Here is a 27,915-nt window from a genome sequence, read left to right as displayed (position 1 = left end):
CAGGAGGTAAGCTGAAAGGGTACTTTGGTGCGCCAGTACCGTAGCAACTGAACAATCTACCAAAGTGGTGGAGAAATGCGTGAGCTCGGTACGGCGTTCATGGTGCTAGATGCGATGCAACAACGGGTGATTGGATGGTGGCCAGTCAACGAACGAATGTGCAGGTTGAGGATTCGTGGCAGGTTCTTCAACCTGAGGATCATAAATGTGATTGGGAGCACCGATGACGAGAAGGAGCTCTTCTTTACGCAGCTGGAGAGGGAATATGATCGCTGCCCACAACATGATGTGAAGATCGTCTTCGGAGACCTTAATGCTCAGGTCGGATGGGAAGAGGCATATAAACCAACAGTGCGAAGCTTCAGCGCACACCAGCTGACAAACGGCAACGGCCTCAGGCTCATCAATTTTGCCTCCTCCAAGCACATGAGCATTCGCAGCACATCGACCACGTTCTAATAGACGGAAGGCACTTCTCGGACATTGTCGACGTGAAACCGTACCGTAACCGTAACCAACGGAGCAAGCCTACCCTAAGGCTCTATCTGTATCGGCTGAGGCGTGCTGCTGTGGCGGAAGGGTATGCGGCAGCGCTCGGGGAAGCGCTCTCAGAAGAATTCAGCAATGTCCCTAGGAGACCATTGGCGTATGGTGGAACGAGCCATCAGCACCACAGCGAAAGGAATGGTTCCACGAAGAGTGCACTCGGGCGCTAACCGAGAAAAATGCAGCACGCGCCCTCATGCTTCAGCACGAAACCCGCCAGAGTGTGGAAAACTACAAACGACTGAGGAGACAGCAGACCCTGCTCTTCCAGGACAAGAAGCACCGCTTTGAAGAGTTAGATGAAAAGCATGCCCCTGCCAAGAAGGTATTCGTCAGCGACCCGAAGTTCCTGGCTCGAGACGTCGGGGAGCACTGGGAGTTCGTTGGCTGGATCAGGCACCTGGGTGAAGGGAGACCTGTCGGAGATCGGGTGCCTGCGTGGATGGGAAGCTGCAGCCAGGGAGTTTCCTGGAGATCTATTGGTTGACCGGGCCAAGTCACGACGACGTGCTCTTTAAAAGAGCAGGCCATCATGAGAGTGAGAAAGAGGGGAAGAAAAATGTTCTCAAGTGTGAGCCTGTGAGGTACCATGCACATTTTATGATTTTTGCTAATTTTCCTATACGATCACTTGCTTTCGTCTCGTAGCATCATGCCTCATGTCTCATGCCGGGAAATCATTCTACTTTTGATGTAAAATACATTCTTATGACTTATGAATCTATGACTCATTTTTTAAAAAGATAACTGCTTTATACTAAGCAATACTGTCAGGCCGTCCCTCATGAAATAAGAAAAAAACTGCTTTAACTGGTGAAGATCACAAATAAATCGAAATCGAATCACGCACATCTAAAGAAAGAGAAAAAAAGTTATCAACTTTCATCCTTCCGTCCGTTCTCCCTGTCTCCCTCATCAATGAAATTCATGGCAACGACTTCACTTGCCTTTTATAATACAGGGAAGCGCGATGATTGATTGAATTGATAAATACCCGTGCATTGATAGATTGAGACAAGTTGATACACACTCGGCTTTCCACCAGTTGGCAAATGGGGCCGCTTTGTGTCCCGTTGTTACCAGTTTACCTTTCACCTAGCGAGTAGGCCTTTTGTGACATAATTGTAGCCTGCCATGTCATGATTTTGTGTCAGTCGGCACGCGCTCACTACTCCGGTCGGTGGTGTAAATGTTCGTAAGCAAGTCCGGTTGACAGTTTGATATGCGATGCTGACGGAAGTTTACACATGTCACGCTACATGCGGTATGAAATCGATATCCCACGTAGTACGTATTGACCATGATAGGTGAAAAAAAAAGAGTGAAGGGCATCGATTTTCCGAAACATTGGGAAATAAAACTCTCTACTGGATTTTCCTCACCGGAAGGGTGCGAATCATTATCGGTACACAGACGCACACAGCGCTACATACGATGAAGAATCAATAGACAAAACAAAACAAAAACACCGTGACCCTGAAGACGAGGGTCACTGGAGCGACGGTTGAGCGACATTAATTAACGTCAATTAGGTTGCGATTTGCTATCCGGTCCTAGCGACAACGCTCCCAGCAGGGAGTGAGTGCACATTTTTTCGACACATCATCGTAACTCATTAGTTAATTGTTTGTGTTTGTTTTAGTGTTGTTTTCTCTGCCTATGTCGCATGAATCATAATTTAGCGAAGCACATGGGAGAAGTTTCATTTGTTGTTTGTTTGATGGTTATTAGAATCGGTTATTAATTCTTTGATTTGTGACTCTAAATCGCAATTTTCGCAATCGAGTTACGTTGAAAACTTTCCAAAGTCAAACTCGAATTTCATATCGTTAAGCTATTTTGTTGTGGCAGTCTGCCTTCACGCATGGTTCATGGGTCTGAATTTACCTGTACCAAAAAATTAAATTCAAATGATTTTGGCGTATACAACATTGTATCCGAAGCATATTTCCAACTACGCCAGCCATGTTCGGTATGTGTAGAGAAGCTCGCCACAATCTTTTTTGATTAAATATGCCTGTCCTCTAGACGAATATATTATGTTCTCCTACAGTTTAAGCGCTGTCGAATCATTAAATACTCATTGTTTGAAGCAATGAAAAGGCAGACCGATTGGCCAATAAAGGGTGCTTCTGAAGGAAGCACCCTTTTTGAAGCCTTGATGCATTGAAGTCTTGTTGACCCCGCTTGAAACCTTGGTTCCACGGTATCCCTCAACCTCTACCCATATCTAGAAAAATAAAATCATCTTCATCTTCAAAGTAACACTGACGAACAAAGAGCAGACTCATTTCTAAGCAGATATGGTATGATTTTTTTTAAAAGCAGCAGGACTTTTTGTAAAATACAGATAAAAACCCACTGCATCAAAACGAATGCAACGCCGCTGAAGTACAAACTATGTTGAAATGTCAACGTCGAATTTATTATATCGAAAATATTTTTTAAACGTAGTGGAGCATGCTACTACCACATACATCTATAATAAAATTTCTTTAAATTGAAACAAACCCCAAAATTTCTGTTCCTGAAGTGCGGCAGAACGAATGCATAACACTGTATGCATGTTCAGTATCGAGCCTTGCGACGACGAGGCGATTAAACTCATAAGGAAATTTAATTAAAACATAATTCCCACTGCCAAACCAAGCCACAGAAGCGAGCGTGACATTTGTTAACCTTAGGGCGATAAAAAAAAAAGTTAACCGTGAGCTTATTGTACCCGGTAAACTTTATTAACATGTGATAATAAAATTAACGGAAATGCACTTTATCGGAGGAAACTTTCGGTGCCATTTCTGGATCGAGTATGGCTTTTTGTGCCACTGACAAGGGGCAATTAAAACTTGAACTGCATTTTGAACTGGTTTGATGGTTGGCAAAAAGTACACAGTTAATTAAATTGCTGGATATTTTGTTCTTGGTCATGAGTCATGAGACCATATAAAAGAGGGAGGTAAAATAAAAAAAAAGCAATTTTTTGTTGATTTTGTAAAAAAAAATTTTTTTTGAGATTGCCTCAAAGTTGCTCAGAAAAGCGGATTACGGGACTGCAGGGGTAAAACCTTCAACGGGCAGTCAAATGTACATTGCCGTACATAGCCATACATTGAAACTGTCCTAGCGCCCACCAATGTTAGATCTAATGAAGCGGATTTAATATCATTCCGTACGCAATTCACAAGTCTAAGGTCCGTCCAAAGTGTACATTCGACCGTCCGGACCGTATTAGCTTTTCGTTTGGCCGGATCAGCTTCATCATTAGGTTTTGATGCGAATGTGTACGCTAAATGATTGATTTTAAGCTTGCGCTTGGTGAACGCTTGCGTGTAGTGCGTAGCATTAATTGAACGCACTGGCACGGGTGTCACCGGTATGAGTGCGCTCGGGTGGTATGAGCTGTATGTTGACCACAGCTACAGTGATTCCATTCGATAATGATGTGCTCAATTTCTTCTTTTCAAAACAGCAACAGCATGTTTTCACAATCGGAACGTCCTATCAGGCAAAGCCAGCCGAATCGGGCACATAATGAGTGCGCACATTGTGCACGGGATGGATCGCAGCTAACGAGCTGGTAATGATCGTTTTGTTATTGTGTTTATCATTCGAAATCGGATTATGGTTTGTGTGAATTGTTTTATGTGATCTCTGATGACTAAAGTCAGCATCTTTATAAGTGTTTTGTGGGTTTCGAGGGCTAAAATGCGGCCAGTTTTCCATACAAACTGATATTCACAATTAGCCTGCGCCAAAAGCATTAGTTTTTTGTATCGATCAAAAAATTAACATGATGATAAGTATCTTACACCAATCCAACTATGAGAAGGACAAAATTGCTTTTAGGAAATTTTTACTTTGAAATAATATTAGCTTGATATTCACCGTGCCAATTCACCGAATCTTTAGCATAGTTTCAGGCGCTGAGAAGCAAAAAAACCTTAATTGTGCGTTGTAGCTTTAAGTTGTTTCAAATTGTTCTTACAAAGTGCAACTTTGTTAGGATCCCGATCAGGATTACGTCTATCGGCATTATCGCTACATTTGTAATAATTATACTTACCTTCATTTTATTTATTTATATCGATAATTTCTGTCAAAAATTGTTTCTTTCAGCACAAATAAAGAAAAACGTAATTAAAAACAAAAAACACAAAGTCGCACCAGTCTTTTTTTTTCATAAAAACATTCCTCATTCCTTCGTTCGCTTTTATTCCCAAACAAAAAAGGGCTCGTCTCAATTCCCTCAGTCCCCCCTGGTACGCTACCCGTCAACATTTGCATAACATGTTGCTGCTCAAGTTGTTTCCCTATATTATTTATCCTTTTTTGTTGCTGCTTTACCCGTTCACCTCTCAATTCCCATTTATGAAACATTTGATTGGTTTGCTTGCTTGCTGGTTTTTCGATTTTCGATTCGATCGTTTCATCGTTCCACTTGCCTTCCAGTTTGCTTCCTTTCCCAGGAGAAAATGTGCCATTTAGTAGTAAGCTTTCTTACCTTTGGTTGTTTTTTGTTGTTGTTGCTCGGTATGGGTTGTGTTTAGTTTTGTTTGTTTTTATGCTCATTTCTAACTCATCTTCTATTACTTCGTACTAGTTTACTTTACATTTACCCGCTTGCTTGTTGTTTTATTTTCTCTTTCTTCTTCAATTTTACACTTGTTTTTTCACGATTTGGTTGCAAAATTACTACATAACATTGTATTTATATAGAGCTATTTGTTTTTAAACAATATTTTACTTTATTTTTTACACTTCGTTTCAGTTTTACCAGTTGTGCTCGGTGTTGTTTTTGTTTGCCATTTTGCAGGGACGTTAGTCGCGGGGTTGATGCATGGGAACGATTATGTTGTATCGCGATTTTCTGCATGAATTGTGGTGTGAGCCTTGTATTTGATTCAGCCTTCCATCACGATTGCTTACAATAGTAACACACTTCCTTTGTAACAACCAATTTACATCCGGGAAACAAAACGGCTCTGTTTTTGATTAATGTTATTACTTTTTCCTTAAAAGTTTGTGCTTTTCTTTTTGTCCCATGCTTTGGTTTTACATCGTGCAGAGGTGGTTTTTTCTATTTACTGATGTATTTGTTTTGGTGGTTGTATATTTTTAAGCATTTCTTTCAACTAGCTCATTTTTTCTTCGAGTATTTGATCGATTTGCAAACACTTGCAGCTGAATTGTAAGTGATTTATTACGTGTTTTGGTTGGCAGATTGTCTCGCGTTTTCGGTGCTCGGTTCTCTACGGTGTCTATGACACACACACTCACATATAGTTTGCTTTCTTCTCTTGCTTGCCGTAAAGGAAGGATTCATTTATGTACTGCGCTGGACATGCGTTTGCTACAACCTAGTTTTCTACTGTTTTCGATCATGATTGCTATAACATCGATGGAGTGTACAAGGGGCTTGCAGCAATTGTTTAACAGTTTGTTCTTGCACGGTTACGATCAGCTAACCGTGAGGGTTCGGGTTGTTTGTTTGATTTGTTTTTAGGCTACCAACAAGAAGACAGCACCCAATAGCAGCTATGCCAGCTATAAATTACCTCGGATAGTACAACAAAGTGAGGGGTAAATTAACGTACAGTTGGCATAAATGGAACACACTGTTTCCAGTTTCAATTAAGTACTCAGTTTGCTGCCGGACGTGCGATGGCCAAACAGTGGCATGATTTATGGCAAAAGAGGCAATGCTTTGGGTAGACTATCACCACTAGAAAGAGCAAAAACCAAAAGGCACGTTATAGTGTAACAGGATATAGATAACAGTTCGCGTTGGCTACAAGATAGAAGCTCTTTTTGTTTTGTTGGAAAGTGTGTTCTCTTTTCGTCGCCCTATGTTTCCTAGTAGACGAAAGGGGCTGCCAGTTTTGGGTACGTTTGGTGAGAGGAAATATTAAATCAGTTGTTCTTTTAGCACTGTATCTACACGTTGAGTATATTCTTTGGTTGCTAACGGATATATGCAAACGTAACAATTGGTCCATGGGCATCGGGTTTCATTTTCAGACAACTATGAAAAGAATTTCTTCTTGTGCAAGAAGCGATCAAATGACTATATGATTTGAAAGCCGGTATAGAACAACGACGGCTGAAAACTGCTTGTTGTACACCAGCTGGCTGTTAGGTTGAGTTTCGTGTTGGATGCAGAACTGGAAACGCAAAGGTTGACAGTTGTATGGTGCAAGGTGTCGTATCGATGGACGTTTGACACGAGCCGAGGATTCGCTTTTCAGTGGAAACTCATGACAGGCCAGCTTGTTTTGCACAGAAACCTTCTGATTTACGAGCTAAACAGTATGCAGCGAATGTAAAATGCATACTTTTGGGCGCATTTGAGTTGAACGTGAAAAATTGAATGCAAATTGCATACTTTGGGGCGTTTTTTCTTTAAGCTCCTGAAAGTCTGCAATGTGGAGTACAAAATTGAAAGTTAGCTTAATATTAAAACAAAAATGGAGCCTTTTTGCATTTTTTTGTTCCATGATAATTGAATGTGTGCATTAGCAAGATGCTCATTTGCGATGGCGAATCAATGCTTTTTTATCCACATCGTCCGTTATTCAAGATAACGATGCTGCGCATAATTTCAATTCAGCTTGTTCTCAGCCAGCAATTGGTCACGGTAGGGCCAATTTCATTTGAAAAATAAATGTGCGTTGCACGCGGGGCACCTGAATTTATTGTTGCTCGTGCCAGGCTGAGAATGCTTTGGTTTGATTTTGCATACTTTATGCTTTCTTCGTAACCATTGTGAGGGCGTATGATTTGATGGAAAAGATTGCTATCGTTGCGAAATGCGACCGCCCGTACCGGTGATGTTTGACGGTTTTGTTATGCAAAATACACGCTAAATCTTAAGCACGTGTTGGTGAGTTTTTCTGCTCGTCTTCTCGCTACGTAGCGTTTTTGAAATGGCAAGATTAATATTTCGTTTCGTGGCTGGGTGAATATTTCACTTTTCCGTATCAATTTCGACCGGTGAAATCGCACAGGAGAAGAAGTACAATTTTTGACCGGTCGGAGCTTTTTCTCTTATTCTGATTTCTTGACGTACCGATCGGTTCGTTTGCTCGTTTGCTCTTTTCGCAAACAGGCACCATAACGAACAAACAACATTTTCGGTATGATGAATTAGACGAACAACCGACAGCGACAGCCCGCTTTGTGTGCCGGTTGTGCAATTTCGCCCCAAAAATGCGCCATTCCGTCCAATTCCATTTGGCTGCAGTTTGGCTGAAGAAGGTGAAGGTTAAGGGTTTGTGGGTGTGCGTAGGTATGTTTGTGTAAATGATTTCATTTCCGATTGTTTGAAAGCGCGGAGCAGCGTGGAAATTAATCATATCAGCGTCATACAATATCAATATTAAAAATTATTGGCTGAGTTATGGTAGAGGTGATTTATTTCGCTAACATTTGTTTGTAGACTTTAGGATATTGATTTGAAAGGGAAATATTTTCCATCAAAGAGGCTATCATGGTTTAAGTGTTTTATTTTACGTGGTTTTCTTGTATGAAACAGTTATGCGATGAACCTAAAGAAAACACGTGAAAAATAGCTGTAAGTTAGAGATGTAAAAATATTTTAAATTTTAAATTCCTCGAATCGGTTAAAAAAATATTGCTCTTAATATAATTATATTATAACTTTTAAATATAAACGAATTCGTTTATTTTGATAAACATTTACCATTTTTAAAACTCCCAACACGTTTGTAACTATGTAACCATTACTAACCTGTAATGGACTGAACTTTTCTTCTTGTTTATAATCCTCTTTATAATACTTCTTACGACACACTGTCAGTGCTTCCATTTAGTCATCAGCTTCGGGAAAATAAAATTAAATTGAAAGCAAACTTCCGCCGAACAATGGCACCTGTATGGGGGTTTTTGTATGTGAGTGTGCTGCCCAAAAACTCCACCAGCAACGAGACTTAACCGCTTCAGTGGGACTGTTTCAATTCTTGGAATTTGCTGGGTGGCTCAAAATAGACCACTGTAAAAATGCGCGATGGCTTTGCGACATTCCAACGGTGGGCAAGACACATTTGGGGCGAGCGAACGAAATGGTACCAGGTAAACCGTGCTTTGATCTGCGAAGTTTCGAATCTAATCCCTTTCCTCGGGAGCGGGAGCATTTTGGTGTGGGCTATCTTCTTTCGAAAGCTCTGTCCTGCTATTTGCCGAAGGCTGGGTGGTGTCTCAACCGGCACAAAACCAACCGTAGCCATCGTTTGTGCTATAAAATGCGAGAAAGAATCATCGCTTGGTTGGGGAGATTTTTGAAGTGGAAGCATGGTTTGCTTTTTCATTTACATTGTTGTATCATTTCTTTAACATATCTCGAAAGTTCCTTGTGGTCCTTGTTTTTAAAAATTCACAATCATCAATCTTCAAAAAACAAACAACTTAATATTGAAGTACGTTTTGGGTGTGTTTTTTTTTTTAAATAAAATGAAGCCCAGCCAGAAAAGTTAGCTTCACCATCACACACGTGTGCACGTGACAAGCTTCGAACATGTTTTGTAAGCGCAAAAAAGTCTCAGTTGATGCTTTTTCTAGTCAAGGTTTTCCCTGCCCGTGTACGAACTTATCAAAACCTGTTAACAAGGTTAAGTACGCAAAGAAAGTTAAATGATGCGTTGATGTGTATGCATGGACTAATTTGAAGAAAAAACACACACACTCCACAGAAAGACATAGAGAGAATGCCAAAAAAATTCGCCCAGAAACCACTTTATTGGCTGCTCCTTGCTATGGAAAAATTTCCTTACAGAAAAATTTGTAAACCAAAAAACGACTCGCATAGAAGGGAAATTTAAATTAACTTCCTCTTACATAAATCCTCGCCAATCCTCGCTGCAACCACTGCTTTTCATCATCGATAGGCCAACACGGTAACTCATCCATTAAATTGAATATATTGCGTCCCTTTTCGCAACCAACCTCGTTGGCGGTTGTTTTCTGCTGTGGAATGTGGCACGATGTGATTTAATTTTTTCTTCATGGAAATTCTTCTCTTCGGTGGTGATCGCAAAAAAAGGACCACCGAACAACAGGTTGGTTGCAGATAAGATCAAGATCATGGGTTTGCAAGCCATCAAAATGTGTTCTACATGTTAAAATACTGCTGATGTAATGTTGTGCTTTGTCCCCATTCATTGTGAGCAAGAAAAAGGAGGAGTTTTAATTTGAGACTGTGGATCAATACATTCATTCGCACGTTAATGGCTGCCTGTGTAAGTCGTGAAGATGACAACCGTCCTCTGATGCGGTCTCAGACAGCTAATGATTTAATTTAAATAATGAATATGAAAAATTTTTCATTTTCAATTCATCACACATTGAACAATATTATTCATAAAGCTTCAGTGCTTGACTCGTCAAGGAGCTTACTTTTTCCCTTCTTCTTCCCTTTGAACGAGAGATTATGAAAAAGAATGTTTTTCGAGGAAAGCAACACTGTTTACTCGAAGGTTTGCGAAAATATTTTATCATACACGATAAAAGAGAGCACACAAAAGACACAATGCCCTGCTCATTCTGGGCGATACTATAGCTTACCAGGGAAGACTTTCAAAAATCTCTTCATTTTCTGAAAATGAAACGACACAGCGACACGAAAAAACGCATAACGCGTTCGTGGCGAGTTCCCTTTGGGTATTTATATGTGTTTTTTTTTTCAAATGAAATTATTTACACGGCACCTCGAAAGGAGGGAGAATGATAAAGAGAGGGTGAAGGAAAGACTAGTAGAACATCTCGAGACCGAAGTACACGCGTACCGGAATGTTATAATGTTTTGATGAATTTAATGCAAAAATACCCCAGCTGGTTGAGAAGCGTAACAATGCGGAGGGGGCTTACAGTGGAGTAGGAGACATTCCGGTGGGGAGACAATGCCGCATTTTCCATTCAAGGTGCAACGAAAGGTGGAAAATTTATCTTATAACAAATGATTTTTTATCACTGATATAAAATTATTTGCGTAGAAGTATGGTATTTGTAAACTTGAAATTTGGTTGGTTATAATAAAATTTCATGTCGCCTAAAAGTATGCAAATTATGTAGCCTAAAGCCTGTTTTAAGCCTTGCAAAAAAGCGAAAAATATTTTACTGAGCGTTATTACAAAATACATACATAGATTCAGATATTTTGGAAAGTTTTTGTTTTCTTTTTGCACTTGTTTTATTTGTATGGCCGTACGGCAAAGAGCCGTCATATGGGAAATAAATAAAATAAAAATAGTTTGACAATAAGGGGCACACCGTCAAACAAAAAATAAATAAATTTAAAAAAATTATAATTTATGTTTGTATCATAATTCAAATTCAATCAGTCCTTTAGAATAGCCAAAAAACAACAAACTATTGTTGATAACTACCCAATTTGAAGTAAAAACATGTCAAGCTTGAAATGAAATATTTTTTGCATACTTTTAGGCGCACCAATAGTAATTTGATAACGATGAACTATAGCAATACACTCTATTACAACACTGTTGACAATTTTTCCCTTTTTTTAGGAGGAAAAAAACGATACAAAAATAAAAACCAGGACCAGGATGCAAGTAATAAAAGCTCCAAAATTTATCTCCGCCGCTTGATCGAGTTTATGAAGCTTTTCTCTCTCTCTCTCTCTCTCCCTTTTTTTTAACGTCCCTCTTTTCGAACCACTTTTTCCATCCCAGCAGCAGCAGCACCACCACAATCGATTTGTGGCAAAGTCACTCAAATGTCAAAGTATAAAGCGAACCCGGTGTACACGGTGCCGCCTTTGCTTTTGCCCTCCTCAGCTGCGGTTACTTTGATCTGCTCTCTGGCTCACTAATCGAACGAAGGTTAATATCCTTTCTGCGTATCGCTTTACCCTGCACCGTGTATGCGCCTTCCCGCAACCAACAGTTGTAACGAAAAAAATATCCCACCCCGTTTCTCCTTCCCTCCTCCGTGTTTCTTTTGATGAATCAAAATTGAACCTATAAGAGAATGGGTGTCGTTTTTCCTTCCCTTGAATGCCCAATGAAAAAGCTCACCGTATAGCAAAAGGTTGTGTTACAGAAAGGCCGGTACGAGAAAACAAAATACAAGAAATCCTGTCAACATCAGACGGTGCGGGCAGAGAAATGAAAGCAATCCGTATTTTCAATGCTCTTTTCCTACGTTCGTTTCCCGGGCTGTACACCGTCAATTGTTGGAGCACATGCGAAACCGTTCGTACGATATTGACTGCTCTTCTTTATTGCCTTCCCGTGCTGTAAGCGATGACGCTGACAAAGATTGTTGTGCAAAAAAATGAAAAGAAAAACAATGCACCCCGTCCCATCCCGGTACGTTTCCGGTTCCGGTGCGTCACAATCCGGTGGCACGGTACGATTAACAGATCGAATCCATACGCGGAACTGTGCCTTTCCTTTTACCAGGCTGAAGATTCTCATTAATTTAAGATTATTTTCACTTCTTTTGCTGTGCGCCGGGTTTTTTGGGGGTGTGTGTGTGGTGTGGATTTCGGATTCCTCTATGAAATTGGATGCCATCGGCAACTGTGTTGAGTGTTTCTTAGTGTTTCTTTGAGGCATGTTTGGTTGGCGGGGGATCGAAGACTTGTTTATGAAGCCCGTGTCCTCGCGGGTTGTCGAGGATCAAGGGAAGCGATGACAATGAGCCGAGACGAGGATGATTTGTGATATGACAAATTATGGTGCCGAACTTGAACCGTTTCGAAGGATTATGTCTGCGGTGTGTTTGTTTTTAGCACTCACCACCTCCAACCGTCCACGCCAATCCCGAAACACAACCCAAATCCACCAGGCATATAATGTTTCTGAGTTCGTGTATCCGTTTTTCTTGCCAGTTTGCCGGATCCTCTTCACCATACGGATGGCTCGAAGCATCATCAGCTACCCGCCCGAGAAGGAAGGATTCATTTCCACGCATGGCAAATCAGTGAATGGGAACTAATGTCACCCCGAGGAGTGTATTTTTCGCTCGGAAAGGAAGTGTGAATTACTCGAGCCGGTTCGACAGTCGGTGAACTGATAAAGCGGGAAGGAAGGGGCAAATTTTCCAGAAAAGAAAAGCAAAACCACCACCGCGGGAGCCGCCGAGCAAGCGGTAGAGTATTGATTTGGTGAAACTTTTCGGAATTCACACGTGTGTGAATCGGTTCGACGATGGTCGCCATCGATATGGGTTTTCTCGGGATGGTGTGTCTCGACAGCCGGCTTACAGCCGGCGCCGTAACAAATGAGCCACGGGATTAGATGGAGCAAATTAACACGGATAAGATGAAATCGTCAATGGATGGTGGTGAAAACAATCCGTGTACGGTGCTTTCCGGTTGCTAATGAAGTAAAACTTTGCCCGTTTCTACTGAGCGGGTGTGGATGTATGCTTGTACACGTTAGTGAAAGGAAAATTCTTAGATTGGTAGATAAGGAAAAAAAATGAAAACAATTGAGTGAGCGTTTGGTGCCGTGGCAAGGATAAAGAAGACCTACGCACACTTCTTCCTTAATTTCTTTTGTAGGTTTTATTATTTCAAACACATTTATGTGTTAGATTACGGGTAGCCACCATCAAAACAACTCGATGATGTTTTAAATTTTTTACTGAATCTAAAGAATCGACTTATGACGCTCTGAGAAACAGTGTTCAACACAAAAATAATGTAAAATAAAAATCCTTTCTTAAGGCGCACTCACTCTGAGTACTAATTAAGTAAAACTTTTTTTTAGTAGGAGCCAAGCTTTTGAGGAATCATTTCAATTGTTTGGTATGTTATTTAGCTTATAATTTGCCTTAAAAGCTTGAATGAAGCAAAAACGTTTAGCGAGTAGGTAAAATTTACATTGGTTAGGTCTCCTTAATAAAACCGTGTCAGAGCACCTTATATGTAATGCAATTAAAATGTAAGAAAAATTTTATAAAACGAATTATAGAGAACTAAATAATTTGCATACTGTTGGGCGTGTACATGGCTTGCTTGGGTATATTTTTGAGGTTTTATCGTACGCCATCGATGTTAAGCTAATCATTTCAAATGTTATATTTCATGGAATTGAAATGATCGAGTCAATCGCCGAATCAAGTAAAGATAGTTCATAAATCATGAGGCTCAGGGCCACAAAAGCTGAGCAAACCGTGATAACCTTTTTCAATACAGAGCTTTTGAGCTTTTGAGAACAAAATCTTATAGAAAATTCACGGGAAAAAGGTTGAGAACAATTTTGAAAAAAATATCACATTTAGTCGATACGGGCTTATTTATGAGTAATTTTTTGTCACTTTTTGTTGATAATGCATTTAGCTATGGAATTAGCTAATTTAATAAGTATTTGTGACGAAGACAACGTGTATTATCTAAAAAAATAAAGCTTACGTAAATAATTTAATTTTAATTCAAAATTATTATAGCATAATGGCATACATCTAGGCGCGTAATCTGATGCCACAATTGTGACTTTGCAAACACTATTGCAAATCTTCAAAGACTACCCTACCACGATCGCAATCTATTAAGGAATGTGCCTTCAATCGAACATTCCTCACACTTCAAGCGAGCGTGTGAGTTCATGTGCCGGTATGGCAAAGTTATGCAAAGCACGTGTCTGCTGCCACAGGTCGGCTATGGTTGTGTGTTAAAATTTAAATAATTCCTCACTGTTTCGGTAGCAGCACGTCCCCACATGAGGTGTAGCCACGTGGGCAGTACGCAATCGTTCAAACGCACGCGAGCTCACTATTCTGTGCATGTGGTACAGTGCCTGGCATGCAAATGGTCGGGTGAAAGAGCGGAAACAGTCATCTGCAGAAATTAATCAAGGACGTGCGTAATTGGGAGTGGATCAGATTTGGCGCTCACAACACCGTAACTTCCAACCGTTCATTACAACCACAGATTAGGACGCAATTAGTTTATGGGTGGGTGTGTTTGTGTGTATTTGTGTTTTTTGTTTGTCGTAGTTGACGTTGCCACACTTTGCTTTGTCTAAAGAGTTTCTATCACATCGAGCAGATAAACGCTGCTCGCTTGCCGGAAAGTGTACTTCTTGAAGAGGTCAACATACCCTATTGTTCTACCTACAGTATAAAAATATATTTATATGCATTTAGCGACATTATTAAAAAATGTCGGATTACTACTACAACCGTATTTACAAACACAAAAAGGTTCCATGTGTAGATCAGCTTCTTGAAAGTCATCGTACAGGGATTAACGCTCATTCTTATCCGACACCTTTGACCTCATTTTTCTTCGCCTTCGCCATAAAAAAAATGGGATGACCTCGCGGTACAAAAATCTGTACCGACAGATCGAGCTTTCGAGTCGGTCAGGTGAAAGCAGGTCATTGCACCGCAGAAAAAGGAGCGAAACAACAAAACAATCTGTCAGAACCCATTTCCCAGGGCGGGGCATGAGCTTTTGGCTATTATTCTTAACGAGGTGACCATTGGGACCAGACGGCGTTTGGCTCATTGCTCACTCGGAGGGCTCAGCGTTCACTTGTGGTTGTGTGCTTTTGTGCTACTTTTTTTTTTTGGTTCGTCCAATACTACCCTAACCGTTTCACATCGTCCGAAAACACAACGACAAGCATTTGTTTATCAGTGTTTTTTTTGCGAGTGCGAAGGTGTTTGGCGAAGAAGGGTACAGGCGGTGTGAAATAAATGAGCAAATCGTGGCAAAATAAAACATCATTCCTCTGCACCACGACTACCAAAGCGACTTCGATCGAGCGCCACGTGGAGAGCTCATTTACCGATTTTGCGGAGCAGCACTGATAAGCGCACTCGAAAGACAACGACGATTTTCCACCTTTGCTTGGTGCGGGTTTCCTCCGGCTTGCAGGCTAACGATAATGATAGGTAATGAGCACACTGTGTGGATGACCATGCTTGCCGCTTACGGCTGCCGGTAAACCATCCATCCAACGTACCGAAAGAAGAAGATTAGTTATTTACGCGCGGCTGTGCCTTGAAATGTGGACCCGCGTGTTAATTACAGCTCTTGGGTAGATGAAATGGGTTTCGCCTTTTGCGCTGGCAGAAAATGGTTCGTTCGTCCTTCACTGTTTTTCCCAACCGGAGCAGCAACGTCACGTGCCGTGTAACGTTTCTCGCGTGGCACGAATGGAAAATCACATTTTGGGCTCATTTGCCGGTGGTTGACGACACAAGCGAACACGATCACGGGGAGGTTTAATGTTGGTCAAGATTTTGGCTTTAAAATTGGAAAAATCTTGCTATTCAGTTCGGTGGGTTCAGTTGCGCTTTGTTCCATCACGTGTGGGAGAGGCTGGAGAGGCGTACAGCATTTGTTTATTTTTTCTTTCTTTTGGGGTAGACAAAGCAAGGACAAAAAAGGAAAGAAACAAACATTCTTCTTACTGAACGTTTCACTTTCGTTGTTTGTCCTTACCTGTTTTTTTCTCACGGGGTTTTTTTTTTCTTCACAGCTTTCTCAGCTCACGCACACACATGTAGGACAATCGTCAGCACAATCGTGTAAATAATTGTGTTATCAAGCACCGGCCATCGGTATCAGTCGTTCGCTCACTTGCCAATCTACACCGGTGGTACACGGGGAGTGTTACAAAAAGGGGAAACACAGAAGCAAGCGCACGAGCTGACGCACGGTGGGAAAAATGTGATTTTTTTCGTGACGAATCAAACGGCAAACGTTCAAGGCAGTGGAACCGTTTTACTTCGGCCGGATGTGCGTGTGGTTGTTCCCCTTTTTTCGATTGCTTTTGTTATAAAGTTTACTGGCCGTTAGGCAATACACGTGGCGGAAAATGAGCATAACGGGTGAAGCTCGATCGGGTAGCTTTGTAGTAGGGTCAAAAAGAATAATTGTTTATTTTATTTTTACTTATTTCCCGCCTCCTATATTATATACCTCTAATTACATTAACCCTACTTAAAATAGCAACTGAGATTGTCTTTTGGTGGCCAAACACAACGCGACACAGCTAATAAGTTGACACATCGATGATGATGGTGGAGGTCGGGTGGCGGTGCTTAAGGGGTTCGAGAAATATTTGTGCCCCAAAGCCGCAAATGTCATGCGGTAAACAACGCGCTACACTTCAACACGCTGCTTCAAATGTGTAAACATGAACCGTGGACTGGGGCACATCATCACCATACAACCGGTGACACTTTGCCGGGTGTTCGGGCCGGGTGAGTGGTGTTTACTTTCACATTATGTACATAGTACCCCGCTGTACAAGGGACACTTCTCACCGCCCCCTTCCGCCTCCCACCACTCTTTCGTCCTCGCTCGTAACTCACCTCATTGTGAGGCATTCTAAGTGTGCTTATGTGTACACACCGTTTTACAGTGTGAAATTTGTCAATTGCCTTATTAGACAAAACAGACACTCAAACACAAGGGAAGTGATGTGTGTGTGTGTGTCTCACACATGTATGTGTTTGTGGTATTATGTTTCACATACTCTTGTGTTTCGTTTTGTATTTTTGCATATTTTTTTTCGCTAGCTAAATTCCCCGTACACCACTAACTCTAACACCCGTATCGTTACAAAAGTTTTAAAGTTTTTTTCCTCTTTCTTTTTTATGTCACTCTCTCTCTCTTTGCTAGTGTGTATGTGCATGTGATTACGTGTGTCGGGAGGTTGCTTTTACTTTTTGTAGTTTTTTTTTTTACTTTTGTATGGCTCAGGTCTGTGGGTTCCTTTGGTGCGAGTAAAGTAAAGTTTTATTTGCTTTATAACTTAGACAGCATTACTTTTACGCAAGCCATGGGTCCAGCGGGAAAATGGGATTCGTGTGAAGAATTTAATTGTTTGTTGAACGGATTAGGAACCTTTTTTGTACGGTAGGGTTTTATGGCATCGTAGAAGAACGGAGGAAGTACGGTGGTAGAGAGCGCTTGATGGAGTAGTTTTTAATAATTAAAATAATTAGTATGTGGTTATAACTTTGCTTAATGTTTATTAGGCAATAATTTGTAATTTCTTGGGACATCCAACTGCCTTCATTTTAAATGAACATTGCGAAATAATGACAACATACAAAAGGTTATTTCATTTCAAAGGCTAAGCAAGTAGATAAGTACATATTTTAAATACGAGAAAATTGTGTAACGTCATATGAACGAAGCAAAACAATATATTACTAGCTTCTCTTCGTTGCCATAAAATTAGGAAACCACCTTCAACCCACAACACCAAACAAAACCGAAGGAAGGAAAATTATCACCCCACCCGAACCGTTTGCTCACTGCAGCGCAAAATAAATGGCTTGCAGCACAAATCAACGTCTGGCAAGCCTCGAATCAACAGGTTGCGTTGCACCGCTTGCTGGTACCCTCCGTCCTTCCAGTACCTCAGCTCCACCGCACGGCCATTATTAATGGACGAAGAAAGTAGAAAGTTTACACCTTCCCGACTGGCAAAGGGCAACGAGCTGGAAGAACTTTTTGCGCAAGCCTGTTCCGGAACTGTTGGACGTTCAACGTCGAAGGCTAGTGTTGGTAGTGTTAAATAAAGTCAAGCGACTTGCAAGCGACCCTGTTCAGTTGTGGTGAAACTCGGTCTACGTAAAGGGTTTACGTAGCTCCGTATCGAACACAAAGCACAATTTGCTGTGCGGATGTGTGGAGGGCGTGTAGTTTTGGAGTGGTTGAGGAGTGGAACAGTGGATAAAATTCATTTATCAAAGTGGTGTTCATCAGGCAAAGTGGTTGATCAGGTGAGAAAACCACATCCTTGGTTGCTGGTTCGCTTCCTGAATGCTCCACTGGCTGGCTCCTTATTTGGGTGCAGTATTTCGAAGCAAAAACGAGTTGAACTATTTGGAGTACGAACGAAACCCAATATTTCTCAAAACAAATAAATTAATACACGTTTAAATAAAGTTCTAATGCTGATTGAATAAATTATTAAATCGGCTGTAACGCAATGAACAGGATACTTGATGGTTGCACAATGAAATGAAACATTGTCACCGGCAGAAGCAATTATAGCCAATTGTATACAAGAGAGCCGGAAAAAGCAAGCTGCGTGTTTCTTGCTTCTGACAATATTTCAAGGTCGTCATGGATCCGTCAGCCATTGATGACCTTTTTGCCGAAAGAATCCGCTTGAAACATAGCTTAGGTTTCCAAAAAAATATGAGCAAAATAAAGTATCATATTTTATTTTGCAAAAAAACAAGCAAATCATAAACAACCAGGCGTCTCCATTAGAACCCCTGAAACACCGGGCGCCTCCATGCAGTTCGGATTATCGTCCGAAATCGGTCAGATACCAATACTTTTCATAATTCCATCTCGATTATTAATAAATGGTTCACTGCGACCAATCAACCTGACAATATCAATCCCAAATAAATTGCACACAAAAGCTCCCGAATCCGAATCCAGCAAAAGCAAAGGCCCCCGGATCCGTTAACCGAAGCGGCAAACGAAGCTGACTAAGGGATAAAAATAAAGGTGCGCCGCCCGCTGGAAGGTACCGTGCGGTAAAATACAGGAGAGGAAAATGGTTTCACGGATCATGGATGAAGTGATTTACCTGGGCCGCGTTACCGAACACAAATGAACGTAGGGAAGATTTAATGGCGTCCCAGCATCGCAGGCAGCAGCAGCATCAGGCCACTACAGGAAAGTTGTACAAGGAAGACGCAGCAATGCAGTCCATTAGGCGCACTGTCCAAGGATAATACTTCGTTCCGAGACGGATGAAGACGGTCGTGCAAGCGTAGCAGTAGCGGGTGGCAGTTAACGGTCAGTTTAGCTTTGTTAGGATAATTTATAACTGATTGAGCGTATGGGAAAAATGGTATTCATCCGTCCGCTTCTGTTTGCTGCGTCCTGTTGCGGGCGTAAGAATAATTGATGCAGTTAGCTTGGAACTGACAGCGTACGAACGAGGGTTGTGTTGGAGTTCGTTTATTTTCTTTTCTATTCCATTCAAGAATGGATGCGAAAAGCAATTAAAAATTACATAAGTAAATCATTTACACTAAGAACGAGGTGAAGTGTTTCAAGTGAGATTGAATATTATTTTACAACTGCGTGATGATAAATTCGACCATAATTTCTTTTGACATAGCAGCACAAATTCAATTCAGTATCGCCAACATTGATTTTGATTTTGAACTGAAGATTAAATTTCTTTGATGAGGTTTAAATTAAATCCTGTCTAGAATAAAAACAACAGCACAAAACAAGGAAACGAATTGTACCAAGAAGCCCCTTTAAAAAAAAAGACAACTAAAAAAGGTTCATAACATTGTGCGAAAAAAGTCCAGCTAAGTCATTCCGTTTTATGCTCCATTATTGCCCAAGGACCTGTTTGATTTGGAACGAATGAAATCTAAACAAAAAAAAAAAAAGGTTGAGCATCAGACGGATCTGAAAGCTCTTTTCTTTGCGTCCGTATGTGAGCATGTGGGGCAAGCTTGTGTTGGTGTGTGAGAGAGGATACGATCCGGTATACGATTTGCTTTTTAATAGGCACGAATTGAAACGTGATAAGATTTGGAAAAGAACGAAACGGCCTCAAGTCAATCCCTGGTAAGCTCAGGTCGGGATCTGATTTTCAGCTATCGTTTTGTGTGATAGAAGCTGTTGTCTCGTTGACAAGTGGCTATAATGTTTTGAAATAGGATGGATCGTTGCCTGAGTAGGATGATGAAATAGTAATGATGTATTAGTTGTTGATTATTTGTTTTGATAGTAGGACACGTTGGAGCGTTAAGAAGAAAATTGTTTTAAGATAATTTCTTTGCAGTATTGGTTTCGCCAAAATATTGATAGAAGACATTAATATTTTTTCCCCCTTAAGGAAAGTTCTTGTTGTTTATGACAGAAAACATAGTAAAATCAATAACTTTTACGTTCAAAAATAAGCAAATCACTATTTAATAAGTGAGAAATGCTCCATTGACACATCGACAATACACGCCGCCGTGCCATAATGTTCGAATGAATAGTGTTTCTTTTCATCGAACCAAATCAGCTCCAAATATAGCAGAATTAACAATCCCATCCCGCACGCCTGTTTTCGGTACTCGATTCTCGAAGCTGTCATTATCCGGATAGGAAAAATCTCAAGAATGCAGCCATCTATCTTGAATGACGCACAAACCCATTGTGTCTCTTGTCACCTTCCCTTAACCACACCGGAACCAGGCTGTGGGGTTTTCGGTGGGTGAGCAGATCGTGTAGTAGCTCTTTTGTACGGTTGGAATTCAACCCACAAAAGCCTACATCGAAAGGATAAGGTGTGTGTGTGCGTGTGTGTGGGTAAATCGGAAGAAATAGGATAAGATTTGACATCTGCGGTGACATTGGTATGGTTAAACCTGAAGTGTAAATCCTACGGTAAGTCTCAACCGACTTTGGGTAGGATTAGTGTCCCGCTTTCGTAAGTCAAGACAATCGGTCTGAAGGTGTCGCATTGCCTTCGCTTTTGCTGGGAAACCGGAACCCAATGCCGGCAAGTGTAGCTTTCATGTTGGAAAAATGATAATGATTCCAATGAGACGAACAGTATGGAGCGACGTTGTGACTTCGCTCGGCTTTGGGTTGCAGCAGAGCAAAGATAGCTTTCATCTTGTGCCCAAAGGATCGATAGTGGTTGCAATTCAAACAGAAATTTCCAAGACTACCCTAATGACACCTTCGCCCAGTTTTCCGAATCCATTGAATAAACTTTACATATTGACCCCGGAGAGGATTGTTTATTTCCAGCTACCCTTTTGCATGAATGTGTGTATGGTAGGGATTATGTGTCACAAAAGGGACGTTGAAGCATGGGGATATAAAGTTTCGTACGAAAGGTAGACAAAGCGAATTAAGATTCGGGTCGAAAAACTCCCAGTCGAAGGGTTCGTCAGTCACCAGCTTTACCCTTGCCGGTTCTAAATCGGATTGATTAGTGGCAATCACTTGCAAACTGACGTGAACAGGAGTAAGGGTACGTGCTTGAACACAAAGGGAGCTGTTTTATGTATCGACATAACCTCGTCTCTCTCTCTTGGCAATACACTTACCATTGGGTGATTTAGGCTTTCTAATCGATTAAAAGACAACTCACATCACTGTGTGCATATGTTGAAGAAGATTCTTATCATGAGTATGTACGGAAGGAAGTGAAAGAGCAATATTTAAATTTGGCCAAACAGTGTACACCGTAACGAAAGCGTTTCTTCAGTGTCAAATTTGTTTTAACAAGTGAAAACAATTTTCGATTTCAATCAATTCCAATTGAAAGTTAAGGTTTTGAAGTTCTCTTTTTCTTTTTGAATAGCACAAGGCAAATAGATTGAGACGAAGCTGCACAGTACTAAATTTTCAATTTAATTCTAAATTTACTTGATTGGTTAGAGTTGTGCTTGATTAGGTAAATTGTTTTGAATTGAAATTGTTTCAAAATTTGATGTGCGCTGGGATAAAATTTAAGCTTGATTTAAGCAATCACTCTTCAAGACGGGTGTGGTGTTACGAGCTTTAGAGCTGCTACAAGTAACCAAACGATCAAGTCAATTGAAATATCTCGAGAGTAGTTCTATATTGCATCAATAAACCTTCTGGGCTTATTTAATTGGATGCTACTTTACCAATTACTTTTATTGCTATCAGCCATCGATTCTGTATCTGATCATTCCACCAGTGTAAAAACTCCAGCATAAGCACGTGGAAGACATCAATGTTTTCGTCATTGAATTTTCTTCAACACACTATCTGTTATGTGGTGAACACAATTTTTTAAGTAAACACCTTGAAGTGAAGCTTGTGGGTTATCTGTAAATGAATAAAAATTGAGTGAGAGAGAGAGAGAGTTATAGGCAAAGAGTGCCTAAATAAACCTAAAAATCTATTTAATTTATGACTTGCGCGGAACTTGGGCATAAAGAATAAGGAGTGTTTTCCGGAAGTGGTTGATTTCCTAAGGAAATATTTAGTGAAGTAGAATGTGATCAATTACACAGACCTAGGCTGCGCTTTTTATGCGAAAAAAATGTCGATATTAGCTGATGATTTAACCAAAACCAATAAACTTATAATCCTGAGCAACGATAAAAAATAAAATCATCACCAACCTGTCAATTGAGGATAATTTTAACTAGTAGGATCGTTCCTCTGTAGGAATAGTAACTGTAATGACGAAAATATGTTTTATTTATTTCGTAATTACGACCAAGTTGTATATTTTAAGCGCAATCAAATATCAAATAATTTATTCATTGGGCGTAAATGTTTGGAACAAGTATTATTCTGAGTTACTTTTTTAAAATTCATTTAGAAAAACCCATCAAATTTGGGAATTTTAATATGCCTTCAAATAATTGGAATATGTATTTCTTAAAATTGAAAACCAAAGCACAGATTGATTAAAAAAAATGTCACGAAGGGATGGTTGTCATAAAAATGTTCCACTAACTAGAATTAAAAATCGTCAGCCACCTCAATCCGTTGGCCACCAACGTGAAGTAAGCAAAAATAAAACACCAAGTGTTTCTTTGGCAAAAGAACGTTGGCATCCATGTTCATGACGTCATACGGCAAAAACAACACAGCCAACGGTTCAACAAAAATACGCCCTTTATCTGTGTACTATCACCAAGCGTACATGTGTGCGATGTGCGCGTGTCTATCGTAAATCCAACAGTTAGACTTTCATCTCACGTGATGCATTAAAAATTAACATTTCACTGTTCAGCTGGGCGTGTAAGTGTAAATCGTAAGTAAGCTGCCACCGTTGGCCCCAAAGGCGGAGATATGAAAATCCGAAAACCGACGACTCATCTTGCACGCGTGCCTGCAAGTCAGTAAATACGCACTCATTTTACGCTCGTGCTCGTTTTATTGGCCCGTATAAGTTGACGTTTCTTGCATTTTCATGCCAAGCGAAGAGTTTCTTGTTTCCCCGTTTTTTTTTTTTTGCAACGTTGATCTGCTGGACTTTTCTAGCAGATTTAACAGGATAAGAAAAGATTTTTTGAAACGAAAAATTAACTCACTGTTAGTATTAGCATATAATAAAATCGAAACAATCATTCTCCATGTAGTTATATTTCAAGGAATAGCTCCAAAGCATTCAGTTGTCTGAAAATGTAACCCCAAGAAAGTAGGACTTTGCTTAGTTTGCCGGATTTTCAATGACGTGAGTTTGTGGGACAGCAGTTGCACGTAATTTTCTAACCAACTTTCGCAACACTATTCAACAAATCTAGTGGACATGATTGTACAGTTTTGATTTTGCTTTTCAACCCTTTTTTTACAGAGCATTCGTGTATTCGAACTAGAACTAAAACAGCTCTCCACTTCTTCTTAAACTCTAAACGGCGCTAGGATGGTTGATCAACTTATCCTTCGATCTCAAACCGACGTTTGCTATTCTAGACCTTTCCACATTCCCGAAGCCCGGTCGGGACTAAACACCGGATAATACAGACTACACCTTCTTAATAAACAAACGACGTCAACTATATCTCCTAAGAAGCGAAACAACGCGGTACGAAGCTTTGGAGCTGGGAGTTGGGAAACCCATCCATTGCGGCGTGCACGCGTTGCTTTCGCTTATCCCGTTTCTGTGAATGTGTGATGCGTTTCCTATCCGACTGTCCGACAGGAGTTGTACAGTTTGTCCCCTTCTTCGTTTGCACTATTTACACGAGGCTGACAGGTGCCTGTCACCTCCAACACTGACGATTACGATCCCGCCGTCGTTTACTATTGTACTATATAGATCACACTTAGTAAAACATTCACAAAGTACACTCACACTCACACACACACCCACACGCATACATACACGCACAATAACATGTTGGTGGTATGGTGGTGTGTTCGCTAGGTATCTAAGAATAGTCACTAAGTACACCGCTTACTAAGCACCATTCCCTGTTGCAACTGCAGCAGCGGGCAGGCCGATGTTTCCCATCCAGAACGGGGCAGCCACGCCTGATTCAAATCACGCCTCGACCTATCGCATGTGCCGCACGCCGAGGTTCCGCGTCCGCCGCAAGCTGTACCTTCGCCCGCAAAGGATGCGCTTGAATGCGTGCCGAAACTCCGGACTGAAGATGGTGTAGATGATCGGGTTGAGCGTCGAGTTGAAGTAACCGAGCCACAGGCAGACGCTCGTTATCAGTGGGCTGATGTTGCAGGTCGTGCAGGTCGGCAGCAGGATCGCGATGATGAAGAACGGCAGCCAGCAGCACACGAACGCGCCGGTAATGATGGCTAGCGTTTTGGCGGCCTTCCGCTCGCGCTTCGAATCGGTCGACGACTGAGTCTTCTTGCGCGAGGCAAGCCCGGCCGAGCCGGGCGGGCGGGTGGACGAGCAGGACGCCTGGTTGCCGGACGGGTAGGCCATCGAGATGTCCGCCGTCGGCGGATCGATCTCGATCCGGTCCCGCTCGATGCCGTTCCCGAGTGAACCCTTCTCCGGGCTCGTGTTGGCGGAGGAAACGTTCGTGAAGGCGGTCGTCGTTTCGCTGATCGTGGGCAGGGGTCGCCCGATCACGGCGACGACCGCCGCCGCGATACCGCCCGAACCGCCGGCCACGTTCGCTATCATACCGCCGCCGCTCGCCGTCTGCGTCGCAGTTACCTTCCAGCGGAAACCAATCGATGTTAGTGCCATACAGGAAGCTTTTGCCAAAGGTTCGGGATGGGTCTGAGCAGCCTAATAACAATGGGGCACGTATACAATATATACGCACGTTTGAAGTGGGACTTATCTAGAGGAAACTTAACAGGAAATCGCCACAAAAAGCGCAAAGAAAACGACAACAGCACCACCGAAAACAGAAGTGATACTAACAAATCACACGAAAAACGAAAAGAAAAACAGCAAGCAAACGGGAACGGAAACGGATTGGAAAAAAACAAGGGATAGGTCAGGTAAGAAAAGAGCCGGAAAAGAGGTGTGTGTGTGTGTGTGGGTGGTGTAGGTCTGGTGCTCTTGGACGGGCATGCTTGGGGGCACGCACTTTCAGATGTGACGGCAAAAACAGTCGGAAGCTGCTGATGTGTGTTAAAGCGTACACTACGAACGAAGCCAAAACGAGCAAATCGGGGGTGATCTTCAAGGTGGTCAAGGTGTATAGGGGGGGCTAGAGATTCAAACACCTTCAAACACACGAAGCAAAGCAAATGCGCAGAAAGATGGATGAGGCAGAAGCATTTCAAAGGAGCAAAGATTTGTGTGGTGATTGAAATGTGTGTGCTGTGAGCTGAGAATGCTAAATGCATTTTGTTTTGAGTAATGCATTTCTTTCCTGTGCGTCACTATCGAGCTGAATGAAAGTTTGATTTTGCTTGTTTACAAAGCAAAATAGATACACATCATGCTCTTAACACTGATACATCGATACGTAATCTAACATGCAAAAAACTATGAAAAATTAATGAGGTAAAATTGGATGAGAAATGAGGCCTCTTTTCAAGTTATTATATTTTCTGTCTGATTGAAACAGTTCTGTTCTGACTCACTATTGGTTTGTGTTACCGATAAATGGCGTTTTATACTGAGAGAATTAATAAACGAGGGCAAAAAGGGACCAAAGGGTGACGTCTCATTCTCGGAAACGTTCAAAGCGGCAACAAATTAGAACCCTTTATTGCTAACCCGTATCTTTATTGTTGATGTCCCTCCCGGAAGATTGTCCGGAGATCGTCCGAAACTTGACACTTTTATTTATAAATGTCTTTATGAATTCTAAAACATGATTAAACTCAAGTGCAATTGAGGTTTTACGAATAAAAATATTAGGTTTTGAGCATATTTCTATTCAAAAATTTAATCAGTTTTTCGCACAATTGAAGTTGGTGCTATTTCTTAAAAACTAATGGTGCTGTTTCTAAACACCATTGGTTATTTTGGTAATTTTTAGCACCATTTAGGGTGCTAAACCAATGGTGCTTAAACCAATAGTAGCAACCTAAATGGTGCTATTTCTTAAAAACCAGCCTCCAACAGTGTGCAATTTAAATGCATTTTTATGTGTCTTCGCAATACTTCAGCCGTGCGTTCAATAAAGAAAGCATTTTCAATCTTTAAAAATGTACAAAAAATAGGTTAGGATGTCTTTGTATCGGAGGTTGTATAATTGAGCGTTTGGAAAGATTCTGAACATGTTTTAGTACTTAATTTATAACCGCTCATTTTTATAAAATCTCTTTTACATCTATGTTGAGAATAAGCTTTCACGCCCAAAAGTGCAAAACGGAGAAAATGTTGCTCAAATATCTCATCACCACACGTAGCTAGACGACAGGATTTGAAGTTCCAAGCATGATTCATGATACATTATTTCAAAATTAAACTTTCTTCGCTAACTAATCGATAATAAATGTCCACACTACCTGTCAATAGTGAGGTATTGGATTTTTTCTATTTTAAGAACATTTTGGAAAAACAAACCATCCAAAACTAATGAACCTAAATTATGATTGGAACAATGCAAATTTAATGTAACTTTAATTGCAAGAATTTCTCTTTAAACATCATTTAACTCAAAATAAATCCTCTAAGGTTTGTACAAAAGGCATCTTTGCGGAGTTTTTGCATCTTCCTGCGTTCTGTTTACCAAATGGGTTGTTTAATCTTGAATCTTGGAAACTCAAGAACCAAACATGGATTCTGATAGGCAAAAGTTAAAAGGATAAAAACAAACTCTTTCGCCAAAAGCAATTTTAAATTTATTCAACCGTCAGCCAAAGTCATGTCTTTCTATAGATAACAAAAAAAGATACTTGAAAAGAAGCACCGCTTTCTTATCTTGAGCTTGCAAAGCTTTGTTTTGTGCATCAAAACACTTCAACTAGAATCAATGGGTACAAATTTTCAAGATGCTGTGCGTGTTAATTCAACGCTCAACAGTACTAGATAACGGGAGGCACAATGTTTAGGAAAGAAATTTTGATAAAAAGGGATTTTTTTTTTCGGAAAACGTGTGTACGCACTTGAGCTGAACAATGTTCGTCCCACAAAACCAAATTCCACACAGCAGGAATGTGGAAAATAGGTTGGCCGAAAAGCGTCACCCAACCACCGTACCCAACATGCGTCTGGATGGGACGAGCGCAAACAATTCCAGTAAAAAATTTTCGTTACATCAAAAACCGGAAAGAGATGTGGTGGAAAAAAAGCGGCTGCCGTTGCCAAATGGAGCTGCTGGAAGACTGGAGCACGAAACAGAATTCTCCACACACACACACACACACACACACACGCACACACACACACACACACACACTCCGCGTTTTTTTTTTTCGCAAACCTCCGTCCAATCAAGCTTGGATGAGAGTTTGAGACAGTGTAATTTACTGCGGTAACGAAGATACGGCAGTAAAGCGTTGCTTTAACTGCC

General features: G+C 41.0%; 3 protein-coding genes across 8 annotated transcripts in view; 2 read left to right on the top strand and 1 right to left on the bottom strand.

Annotated features, from left to right (window-relative positions):
- LOC126568292 (uncharacterized) overlaps positions 1-27,915 on the top strand; it is a 308,783-nt gene that overhangs the window by 44,844 nt on the left and 236,024 nt on the right. The gene's annotated exons all lie outside the window — the stretch shown is intronic.
- Positions 1-27,915, top strand: part of LOC126567823 (solute carrier family 12 member 4) — a 486,521-nt gene that overhangs the window by 375,782 nt on the left and 82,824 nt on the right. The gene's annotated exons all lie outside the window — the stretch shown is intronic.
- The window catches only part of LOC126567961 (5-hydroxytryptamine receptor-like), a 54,375-nt gene continuing 50,981 nt past the window's right edge, over positions 24,522-27,915 (bottom strand). For 2 of the 3 annotated variants that reach the window (XM_050224343.1, XM_050224344.1), the window contains one exon: positions 24,522-25,151. In XM_050224343.1, the coding sequence (XP_050080300.1) occupies positions 24,522-25,151 (630 nt within the window). Of the gene's footprint in view, positions 25,227-27,915 lie in introns of all 3 variants that reach the window. The other variant, XM_050224345.1, reaches the window with a different exon arrangement.

Source organism: Anopheles maculipalpis, chromosome 2RL (assembly GCF_943734695.1).
Source record: "Anopheles maculipalpis chromosome 2RL, idAnoMacuDA_375_x, whole genome shotgun sequence".
Taxonomy (NCBI): Eukaryota; Metazoa; Arthropoda; class Insecta; order Diptera; family Culicidae; genus Anopheles; species Anopheles maculipalpis.
The sequence above is the reverse complement of the archived record's forward strand: the minus strand, read 5'-3'. Positions and strand labels throughout refer to the sequence as shown.